The sequence below is a fragment of the Oratosquilla oratoria genome, chromosome 38 (assembly GCF_046742065.1).
Source record: "Oratosquilla oratoria isolate Oo_2021 chromosome 38, ASM4674206v1, whole genome shotgun sequence".
Taxonomy (NCBI): domain Eukaryota; kingdom Metazoa; phylum Arthropoda; class Malacostraca; order Stomatopoda; family Squillidae; genus Oratosquilla; species Oratosquilla oratoria.
The window spans coordinates 3457995-3470494 of record NC_134814.1 but is presented as its reverse complement, the minus strand read 5'-3'; the positions used below and the strand labels follow the sequence as shown (position 1 = coordinate 3470494).

Here is a 12500-nt window from a genome sequence, read left to right as displayed (position 1 = left end):
AATGGGTGGAAATGATTTTATGCCTTTTCCTTTTTGGCTACCTCCCTTGTAAGGGGGGAAAAGCCTTGGTATATGTATGTATGTATGTATGCATTGTATTTATATTGGACTTTCCGTGTTCCCTATTATGTCTTTCCTTGTTTAACACAATAGTCAACGTACAATTCTTAATACTTTTGTGACTCTCCTCTTCCTCCTCCTCCTGCTCGTCCTCTTTTTGCTCCTCTTCCTATTCCTCTTCCTTTTCTTCATCTCCTTTTCCTCCTCCTCGTCTTCTTCCTCCTCCTCGTCTTCTTCCTCCTCCTCGTCTTCTTCCTCCTCCTACTGTCTCTTCTTTCTCCTCCTCCTTTCCCTCTTCTTTCTCCTCCCTCCTCTTCCTCTTTCTTTTTCTTCTTCCTTCTCTTTCTCCCCTTTCTCCTCCTCCTCCTCCTCCTCCTCTCTTTTCCTCCTCCTTTTCTCCTCCTCCTCCTCCTCTTCTCTCTCTTTCTCTTCCTCCTCCTCTTTCCCCTCTTTCTACTCCTTTTCCTCTCTCGCTTACTCCTCCTCCTCCTCTCTCTTTCTCTTTCTCCTCCTCTTTCCCCTCTTTCTACTCCTCCTCCTCCTCTCTTTCTTCCTCCTCCTCCACCTCTCTTCCTCTTCCTCTTCCTCTCTTCCTCCTCTCTTCCTCCTCTCTTCCTCTCTTCCTCCTCTTTCTCCTCCTCCTTCCTCCTCCTCCTCTTCCTCCTCCTCCTTCCCTTTCTCTTCCTCCTCCTCCTTCTCCTCTCTCTCTTCCTCCTTCTTCTCCTCTCACTTTTCCTTCTCCTCCTCTCTCTCTTCCTCCTCCTCTTCCTCTCTCTCCTCCTCCTCCTCCTCCTCCTCCTCCTCCTTCTCCTGCTCGCCCATTGTCCCTCAAGTCTTGTCTTGCGAAACTTCATTTGTAATTTTCGTCTTGGCTTTTCCTCGTTGCCTGACTTCTTTTGTCGCTACAGACAACTCACATATTCGTCTCTGCTGCCGCCTGGTGATTTTATTCAAGAGAAGGAAACGCCTTTCCCTACCAGGCGTCAGGATAAGGCCCTGTTCACACTAGCGGTTCCAACCACCGCGGTTCAGTTACAGTGTAAGTCAATGGAGGCGTTCACACACAACCGCGTAGTTATTTTTTTCTTGGCTATGCGGTACCGCCGCGGTTTCCACGCGTTTCAAACCGCTTGTGTAAACAGGGTCTAAGAACACCTAAGGCCGTCTATGTTGATGTTATCTGTCGGCAGGCAATTTTATTCAGTTGAGATTTGAGGAAAAAATCCTACCTGGCATCATATTTGGGTAAGCGCGTTTGTTATGATTTAACGTCACAAACTCCCCCCTACCGGAAGGCTAGGACGGTGCCCCTCACAGAAGACTTTGTAGCGTGGAATTTAATGAACCATTCCCCCTTGGTTCAATTTCGCCGGTGGCAGGGTTCGACCCGCCATCCCCTCGACTCTCGCCGCAAGTAACGACGCCCTAACCCGCTTAGCCAGCGTTTGTTATAGTTTCGGTTAGAATTACTAGCCTCGTACTCTGCAAATCGAAGCAAAACAGCTTCATTATTCAAAAACAAAGAATCACTGCTCTAAACAATCGTTGGACGATAATCGTTGAGCCATGAACGATCATCGTTGAACGATAATCGCACCAAACAAAAAGTACATTCTCGTTTAAAGCGAACGAAAATGTGCTAAGAATGTGCTTACCGGGCATGTACAGAATATGTACTACCCTTAATTCTCAGTATCGTGAGCTTGTACACTTAAATTAAGCCCTTAAGAATGTGCTTACCGGGCATGTACAGAATATGTACTACCCTTAATTCTCAGTATCGTGAGCTTGTACACTTAAATTAAGCCCTTAAGAATGTGCTTACCGTGCATATACAGAAAATGTACTACCCTCAATTCTCAGTATCGTGAGCTTGTACACTTAAATTAAGTCCCTAAGAATGTGCTTACCGTGCATGTACAGAAAATGTACTACCCTCAATTCTCAGTATTGTGAGCTTGTTCACTTAAATTCTCTTTTTATTATCCATTTCCACTATTTACCTCCTCATTTCAATTCGCAATCGGCCCCGTAAGGACCAATAGGTCTCCTATTGTGTGTATCTCGTTTGTTTTGTCTCGTATACCCTTTGCGCTAAAGCGGCGGACAATATGATCTGACACACCACGGAGGCCCAAGTTCGATCCCAAACCACAAAGTAGTTATTATTTTAGCATCACGTTAGTATTCGATAGTTCCTAAGACCGCAAAGATTCGTGAGCATGGGTAGACAGGAGCCCACAAATAGACAGTTACCATGACCATGAATAGACAGGAGCCCACAAGAAGACAGTTACCATCGTATAGGCCAGCTGCGTTTCTCAACCTTTTTACCCTTGCGTAACCTTTAAAATAAATTTCGTGTCTCAAGGAACCCCTGCGCAAAAAATAAACGCATATACTATATCTTTCTCATTTTATTTTCATCGTAATAATAGGTTAGATAGGATGATGTCTATGTTACATTATTACAGTAACCAAGAATATGTCGTGCGTGTTTGATTATATTACGTTTATGAAATTAATTAAAATATCAAAAGTGCATTAGCTTATCTCACTTGTTCTCGCGGAACCCTTAGGGAACTTTTGCGGAACCTTATTGTTCCGGGGAACCCTGGTTGAGAAACGCTGATCTAGGCTTTAGGCTTGGTAAATATGCTCTTACCTTTTCTATCGAAGTTCTTTAAAAATCAACTTAGTATTAGTGTTATAAAAACAACATTCTTTCAGTATTATTTATTGTTTTTAGTTTTTCAATTCAATTTAAGGATTAATGTACTTCAGTATTTAAGCATTTCATGAAGCCTAATCTAAGCCAGCGAGTTGGACCAAGATCATGGTTTATTGAATTCCACGCTACAAAGTCCTGCAGATCACCAGTTTGGCGGAATAGGACTTATAAAAAAATAGATAAATAAATAGATAAAATAAAGATATATAGTTAAATTATAATTAGAGCCGATTAAATTAAAAATATATTACAATCAATTTAAGCTAACTTGACCGAAGATGACCTGCCATCCTCGTCTTCTTCAGATCTCTCTTTACGTTGTTTTCTTATGGAGTCTTCCAGAACACACTCATCCGCCATTTTTTTTTTAAATAAACCGTTCTATGCCCTCCTAGCTATATGCCCAGACCATTTCAATTTTCATCTGGCTTTCACAACACCCATTGTGCAAGGCTGTGTGTGTGTGTGTGTGTGTGTGTGTGTGTGTTTTTGTGTGTGTGTGTGTGTGTGTGTGTGTGTGTGTGTGTCTGTGTGTGTGTGTGTGTGTGTGTGTGTGTGTGTGTGTGTGTGTGTGTGTGTGTGTGTGTGTGTGTGTGTGTGTGTCTGTGTCTGTGTGTGTGTCTGTGTCTGTGTTTCTTTCACTGTCCCGTACCTGGATCATGGATAAAGATGAAAATCTTTCTGAGCATCACATTTCTAAAAACACTCGACCTTGGTCATATAACATGTATAATGATAATGGTAATAATAATGATAACGATAATAATAATGATAACGATAATGATAGTAATAATACATACCTATAACAAAACATTTTCCCCTTTACAAGGGAGGTAGCCCCCAAAAAAAAGTCATAAAATCCACTCCCACCCATTTCATCCCCTCATACTCCACTCCCCATTCAACCCACTCCCTCACTCTTATCTTGGCACCTCCTGGATGACAGGTCATCCCTGCATCTTGCCCACTGCCCTGGGTCAGAAGCAGTGTCGCAAGACACAGCACATCCACAGCAAGGCCGCTTCATTAAATCGGCGACCACCCCCCCTCTCCGTCCCCACATGCAGAAAAAGAGAAAACGGGGAGAAATCCCTTTGGAGCGCGTCATTTTTTTTTCACATACTCCCTCACCCCCAATCTCTCAACATCACATCAGCATCCATACACAACCATTCTCTATTCACCCCTATCATCTGTCTTCTCCCGTTCCTACTCAACAGACATTCCCCTCTTTCCCAATGCCCCCTTTACCCCATCCATCTTATCCTCATGTTCACTCCTTCCACCTCTGCCTTCCCCACCTCTTTTACGAATCTTTCTTCACTCCTTCTTTCCATGTGCTCAAATATCTCAATACTCTTTCATCAACCCTATCTCCCAACTCTCTTTCCACCCCCGTTCTCCTCCTCACCTCCTCGTTTCTCACTCTATCCAGCCTAGTAACCCCTATCATACTTCTCAGGTAACTCGTCTCAAACACATTCAAACTCCTCTCTTCCTCTCTAATATTTCTGCCCCATACAGTGTTGTCGGCACAATCACTCCTTCATACAATCTCCTCTTAGCATCCATTCCCAAATGTCTATTTCTCATTACACTTTTTAATCCCCCAAGGCATTTACTTGCTTCTCTCAATCTACATTCTACCTCCACCTCCACTTCTCCCTTTCCCGCCACATTCACACCCAAGTATCTAAAGCTATCCACTTCCTCCAGTCTCTCTCCCTTAATAATCACTTCCAGTCTGCTGCCACTTTCTCCCCTTGTACATCTCATTACCTTACTTTTACCCACATTTATCTTCAACTTCCTTCTTTCGCACACTTTCCCAAATTCTGTCACTAACTTCCTCAATCCCTCCTCTGATCCTGCCACAAGGGCAGTGTCGTCAGCAAACAACAAATGGCTTATCTCCCACTTTTCTCCAACAGTAATAATGATAATAATGATAATAATGATGATGATAATGACAGTAATGATGATAATGATGATGATAATGACAGTAATAACAATGATGATCATGACAGTAATAACAATGATGATCATGACAGTAATAACAATGATGATCATGACAGTAATAACAATAATAATAATAATGGCAGTAATAACAATAATAATAATGGCTGTAATAACAATAATAATAATGGCTGTAATAACAACAATAATAATGGCAGTAACAACAACAATAATAATGGCAGTAATAACAATAATAATAATAATGGCAGTAATAACAATAATAATAATGGCTGTAATAACAATAATAATAATGGCTGTAATAACAACAATAATAATGGCAGTAATAATGATGATAGCAGTAATAACAATAATAATAGTAATAATAATAATAGCAGTAATAACAATAGTAGCAGTAATAATAATGATAATAGCAGTAATAACAATAATATTAATAATAATAATAATAATAATGATAATAATAGCAGTAATAACAATAGTAGCAGTAATAATAATGATAATACCAGTAATAATAATGATAGCAGTAATAACAATAATATTAATAATAATAATAATGATAATAATAGCAGTAATAACAATAATATTAATAATAATAATAATAATAATGATAATAGTAGCAGTAACAACAATAGTAGCAGTAATAACAGTAATGGCAGCAGTAATAACAGTAATGGCAGCAGTAATAACAGTAATAGCAGCAGTAATAACAGTAATAGCAGCAGTAATAACAGTAATAGCAGCAGTAATAACAGTAATAGCAGCAGTAATAACAAGAATATCAGCAGTAGTAATAATAGCAGCAGTAGTAATAATAGCAGCAGTAATAACAAAAATAATAATGTGTATACACAGTGACGAATGTGGATAGGAGGTAAAGGGAACACGGGCTGAGGAAAATACTTTTATTCCTAACTAGTTTCGCCTGAGTGGCTTCTTCTGAAGTTTCAGACGAAACTAATCAGGAATGAAAGTATTTCCCTCAGCCCGTGTTCCCTTTACCTCCTATCCACAATAATGATAATAGCAGTAATATCAATAATAATAATAATAGCAGTAATGATAACAATAGCAGTAATAACAATAATAATAATAATAGTAATAACAATAATAATGATAATAGCAGTAATGATAATAATAATAATAATAATAATAATAATAACAACAGTAATATCAACAATCACAACAGTCACAACAGTAACAATCACAACAGTCACAACAGTAACAATAACAGCAGTAACAATAACAACAATAACAACAATCACAACAGTAGCAATAACAACCGTCACAACAATAACAGCAGTCACAACAGTAACAATAACAACAGTCACAACAGTAACAATAACAACAGTCACAACAGTAACAATAACAACAGTCACAACAGTAACAATAACAACAGTCACAACAGTAACAATAACAACAGTCACAATAGTAACAATAACAACAGTCACAATAGTAACAATAACAACAGTCACAACAATAACAATAAGAAAAGCAACAATAACAACAGTCACAACAGTAACAATAACAACAGTCACAACAGTAACAATAACAACAGTCACAACAGTAACAATAACAACAGTAACAATAACAACAGTAACAATAACAACAGTAACAATAACAACAGTAACAATAACAACAGTAACAATAACAACAGTAACAATAACAACAGTAACAATAACAACAGTAACAATAACAACAGTAACAATAACAACAGTAACAATAACAACAGTAACAATAACAACAGTAACAATAACAACAGTAACAATAACAACAGTAACAATAACAACAGTCACAACAATAACAACAGTCACAATAACAACAGTCACAACAGTCACAATAACAACAGTCACAACAGTCACAATAACAACAGTCACAACAGTCACAATAGCAACAGTCACAATAGCAACAGTCACAACAGTAACAGTCACAACAGTAACAGTCACAACAGTAACAGTCACAACAGTAACAGTCACAACAGTCACAGCAGTAACAACAGTCACAGCAGTAACAACAGTCACAGCAGTAACAACAGTCACAGCAGTAACAGCAGTCACAGCAGTAACAACAGTCACAGCAGTAACAACAGTCACAGCAGTAACAACAGTCACAGCAGTAACAACAGTCACAATAACAACAGTCACAATAACAACAGTCACAATAACAACAGTCACAATAACAACAGTCACAATAACAACAGTCACAATAACAACAGTCACAATAACAACAGTCACAATAACAACAGTCACAATAACAACAGTCACAATAACAACAGTCACAATAACAACAGTCACAATAACAACAGTCACAATAACAACAGTCACAATAACAACAGTCACAATAACAACAGTCACAATAACAACAGTCACAATAACAACAGTCACAATAACAACAGTCACAATAACAACAGTCACAATAACAACAGTCACAATAACAACAGTCACAATAACAACAGTCACAATAACAACAGTCACAATAACAACAGTCACAATAACAACAGTCACAATAACAACAGTCACAATAACAACAGTCACAATAACAACAGTCACAATAACAACAGTCACAATAACAACAGTCACAATAACAACAGTCACAATAACAACAGTCACAATAACAACAGTCACAATAACAACAGTCACAATAACAACAGTCACAATAACAACAGTCACAATAACAACAGTCACAATAACAACAGTCACAATAACAACAGTAACAATAACAACAGTCACAACAGTCACAAGTCACAACAGTAACAGTAACAACAGTAACAGTAACAACAGTAACAGTAACAACAGTAACAGTAACAACAGTGACAGTAACAACAGTGACAGTAACAACAGTGACAGTAACAACAGTGACAGTAACAACAGTGACAGTAACAACAGTGACAGTAACAACAGTGACAGTAACAACAGTGACAACAGTAACAACAGTAACAACAGTAACAACAGTAACAACAGTAACAACAGTAACAACAGTCACAATAACAACAGTCACAACAGTCACAACAGTCACAACAAACAGTCACAACAAACAGTCACAACAAACAGTCACAACAAACAGTCACAACAAACAGTCACAACAGTCACAGCAGTCACAACAGTCACAGCAGTCACAGCAGTCACAGCAGTCACAACAGTCACAGCAGTCACAACAGTCACAGCAGTCACAACAGTCACAGCAGTCACAACAGTCACAGCAGTCACAACAGTCACAGCAGTCACAACAGTCACAGCAGTAACAACAGTCACAACAGTAACAACAGTAACAACAGTAACAACAGTCACAACAGTAACAACAGTCACAACAGTAACAACAACAACAGTCACAACAGTAACAACAACAACAGTCACAACAGTAACAACAACAACAATAACAGTAACAATAACAACAATAACAGTAACAATAACAACAATAACAGTAACAATAACAACAATAACAGTAACAATAACAACAATAACAGTAACAATAACAACAATAACAGTAACAATAACAACAATAACAGTAACAATAACAACAATAACAAAAGCAACAATAACAACAATAACAACAATAACAAAAGCAACAATAACAACAATAACAAAAGCAACAATAACAACAGTCACAACAGTAACAATAACAACATTAACAATAACAACAATAACAATAACTATAACAACAACAGTAACAATAACAACAGTAACAATAACAACAACAATAACAGCAACAGTAACAATAACAACAATAACAGTAACAATAACAGTAACAATAACAACAACAGTAACAATAACAACAGTAACAATAACAACAACAGTAACAACAACAGTAATAATAACAACAGTAACAATAACAACAGTAACAATAACAACAGTAACAATAACAACAGTAACAATAACAACAGTAACAATAACAACAGTAACAATAACAACAGTAACAATAACAACAGTAACAATAACAACAGTAACAATAACAACAGTAACAATAACAACAGTAACAATAACAACAGTAACAATAACAGCAACAGTAACAATAACAACAATGACAACAGTCGCAACAGTCGCAACAGTCGCAACAGTCGCAACAGTCGCAACAGTCGCAACAGTCGCAACAACAACAACAACAACAACAACAACAACAACAACAACAACAACAACAACAACAACAACAACAACAACAACAACAACAACAATAACAACAACAATAACAACAACAATAACAACAACAATAACAACAACAATAACAACAACAATAACAACAACAATAACAACAACAATAACAACAACACTAACAACAACAATAACAACAACACTAACAACAACACTAACAACACCAACACCAACAACACCAACACCAACAACACCACCACCAATAACAACAACAAACAACAATAACAACAATAATAACAACAATAATAACAATAACAACAATAATAACAATAACAACAACAATAACAACAACAATAACAACAACAATAACAACAACAATAACAACAACAATAACAACAACAATAACAACAACAATAACAACAACAATAACAACAACAATAACAACAACAATAACAACAACAATAACAACAACAATAACAACAACAATAACAACAACAATAACAACAACAATAACAACAACAATAACAACAACAATAACAACAACAATAACAACAACAATAACAACAACAATAACAACAACAATAACAACAACAATAACAACAACAATAACAACAACAATAACAACAACAATAACAACAACAATAACAACAACAATAACAACAACAATAACAACAACAATAACAACAACAATAACAACAACAATAACAACAACAATAACAACAACAATAACAACAACAATAACAACAACAATAACAACAACAATAACAACAACAATAACAACAACAATAACAACAACAATAACAACAACAATAACAACAACAATAACAACAACAATAACAACAACAATAACAACAACAATAACAACAACAATAACAACAACAATAACAACAACAATAACAACAACAATAACAACAACAATAACAACAACAATAACAACAACAACAACAACACTAACAACAACAACAAATACAAAAACAAAATAACAACAACATTAACAGTAATAGTAACAGTAATAGTAATAGTAATAGTAACAGTAACAGTAGTAGTAGAAGTAGTAATAATGATAATGACAATGGTGATGATAATGGTAGTGATAATAGAAGTAATAGTGATAATAATAAAAGAAATAATAGTGATAATAATAGTAATAGCAATAATGGTAATAGTAATTGTAATAAAAGTAATAGTAATAACAATAATGATGGTAATAGTAACAGTAATATTGATAAAGGAAAATTGAAAGCTTCTGAAAAGGAAGTGTGAAGTAGAAAGAAAATTGTCGATGAAAAAGAAATCTTCCCGTCCGTGTAACCTGACACAAGGTTCTCTGAAAAGCGATACCTATTGTACAGTACAAGTAACGGACCACTGGCAACACCCTATCTTTCTCTCTCTCTCTCTCTCTCTCTCTCTCTCTCTCTCTCTCTCTCTCTCTCTCTCTCTCTCTCTCTCTCTCTCTCTCTCTCTCTTACGCACTCTCATTCTCTAAATTTCTTAATTATTTTTTCTCACATTCTCTCCTTTCCTTCAACAAGTTTTGTCTCCCTCTGTCACTTTTCTCTCATAGTCTTCATGTTTCCATTACAAATTATCTCTCTATTGTACATTGTCTCCTCCTCCTCTTGGTAAAATTCTAACTGTGACATCCTCCCCCTCTCATCTCCTCCTTTCTCCGTCCCCCTTAGAACGACGTTATCACACTGGGACAATTTTCCTTCGACAGTTGGAGGAGATTCCCAACCCACAGCTCTCGGGCTAATATGCTGGAAGAAGATAGTATTCTTCCAGCATATCAAATGATATTCTATATATTTTTGTTGAGAGAACAAATGAGTTGGAGGTGGGCGGTATCGTCGATTAATCGGAGGTTGGGGGAATAAAAGCCCAGTGTGATGACTTCTTTACCACTCTTCCTCCTTCCCTATACTCCTAAATCATCATTCTTTTCGGTAAAACACGAGAAACACGCAAGAACAGGTATTTAACATGAAACTTACACTGTCCAATAGCCTCCAACTTAACCTAACCTAACCTAGCCTAATCTAATCCAACCAAACCTAACCTAACCAAACCTAATCTAATCTAACCTAATCCAACCTAACTTAACCTAACCTAACCTAACCTAACTTGATCTAACCTAAACTAATCTAACCTAACCTAACCTAATTTAACCATTTCAAAGAAAAGAAAGTGAAAAATGCGTTTGCGTGTTCTCCTACACCATCCTATGTTCTCATTTATCCCATACTTATGAATTACTGTCTCTTAATGTCCAAGAGACCCCATCAACACTGAATAAAATCGTTTGGTAATCATTAATTCCACTCATTTTGAGTTTGTGGCACTGAAACTATGTAGCACTGTTTAGCACTGTGCCCTTAAAGCTCTATAGACTCCAGTTTAAGAAATACTGCAATAGTTTTTCGTTACACTCTAAGTTAATTATCTTATTAAATCTACTATCTGTTTGCAGAGTCGTGCTGTAGTGTCTCCCCGCGCCAGAATCTTCCCAAACTTTCCTGGTGACGTCGTGATCTTAGAGTTACCTGTTGAAGGGTGACCTGTTGAAGGGTGACCTGTTGAAGGGTGACCTGTTGAAGGGTGACCTGTTGAAGGGTGACCTGTTGAAGGGTGACCTGTTGAAGGGTGACCTGTTGAAGGGTGACCTGTTGAAGGGTGACCTGTTGAAGGGTGACCTGTTGAAGAGTGACCTTGGGTTATCAAGTGACAGTGACCGTTGAGTCGACAACGCCATCCTTGCTGGACTCCGTTCAAGGACGAAGACTCCATCGAAGTCTCCCACGAGATCGGTGGTGGTGTGAAGACCAACAAAATGTCAAAGAAAAAGACTAACGGTTTCATCAAGGACACTGTTCAGTACCCCTTCATCACCAGAGATCTGGTGACACAGGCTCTCAAGGCCGACCAAGGAGAAGGAGCCGTTCTCAGGGGCTGGAGAACAAAAGACTTCACCCAAAAGGGGGACAACTTCGTATGTGATGTGACAAGTGTCTTGGTGGACTTTGAGGTTTCCGGGGACCTACGCGAGACTTCCTACGTGGCGAAGACCAGAGGCCATCGGACCATGGAGTCCTTCAACCAAATGTCTGGGGAACTCTTTTCCAAAGAAGGACAATTTTACACCGCCCTTCTGCCGGAGTTGAACAAATGTCTCACCTCGAACGGGTCCTCTCCTCTTCGACTTCCGGCCTGCTACATCGCGAACTTGGAACCGAACCAAGAAGTCATCCTTTTGGAAGATCTCCGAAACCGCGGGTTTAAAATGTTCGACAGGAAGAAAGCCATGGACATGGCCCACTCCGTGCTCGTTCTGGAAGAACTGGCTCGCTTCCACGGGGCCTCAATCCTCCTGCAAAAGAAATACAAGAACGAGGACATCGTGGCTAAGTTCCCGTGCCTCTTCGACGTCTGGTTCGGCAAGAAGGGGAGATTCAGTGCACAGATTGACTTTCTTATCAAACAAAACATGCAAGCGGCTGCTAAGGTCGTGGATACTGTCGAGGGATACGAAGTGGTCTCGAAGTGGATCCGCGATCTCCAACCTAGATCCATGGAGGTTCTCCTTGACCAACTGGTGCCAACTACCAATCTGGCAGTCATCAACCACGGCGACTGTTGGAATAACAACATCC

At 38.0% G+C, this 12500-nt stretch overlaps 2 protein-coding genes across 4 annotated transcripts in view; both read left to right on the top strand.

Annotated features, from left to right (window-relative positions):
* LOC143019728 (uncharacterized) overlaps positions 1 to 10606 on the top strand; it is an 18350-nt gene extending 7744 nt beyond the window's left edge. The window contains exons 2-6 of the mRNA XM_076175697.1: positions 6345 to 7471; positions 7756 to 7999; positions 8427 to 9069; positions 9122 to 9844; positions 10571 to 10606. Coding sequence (XP_076031812.1) covers positions 6345 to 7471; positions 7756 to 7999; positions 8427 to 9069; positions 9122 to 9844; positions 10571 to 10606 — 2773 coding nt within the window. The remainder of the gene's footprint in view (positions 1 to 6344; positions 7472 to 7755; positions 8000 to 8426; positions 9070 to 9121; positions 9845 to 10570) is intronic.
* Positions 1 to 12500, top strand: part of LOC143019949 (uncharacterized) — a 30532-nt gene that overhangs the window by 7709 nt on the left and 10323 nt on the right. For all 3 annotated transcript variants that reach the window (XM_076175975.1, XM_076175976.1, XM_076175974.1), the window contains exon 2: positions 11321 to 12500. This exon is cut by the window's right edge and continues 7 nt beyond it. In XM_076175975.1, the coding sequence (XP_076032090.1) occupies positions 11681 to 12500 (820 nt within the window). In that variant the 5' untranslated portion in view covers positions 11321 to 11680. The remainder of the gene's footprint in view (positions 1 to 11320) is intronic.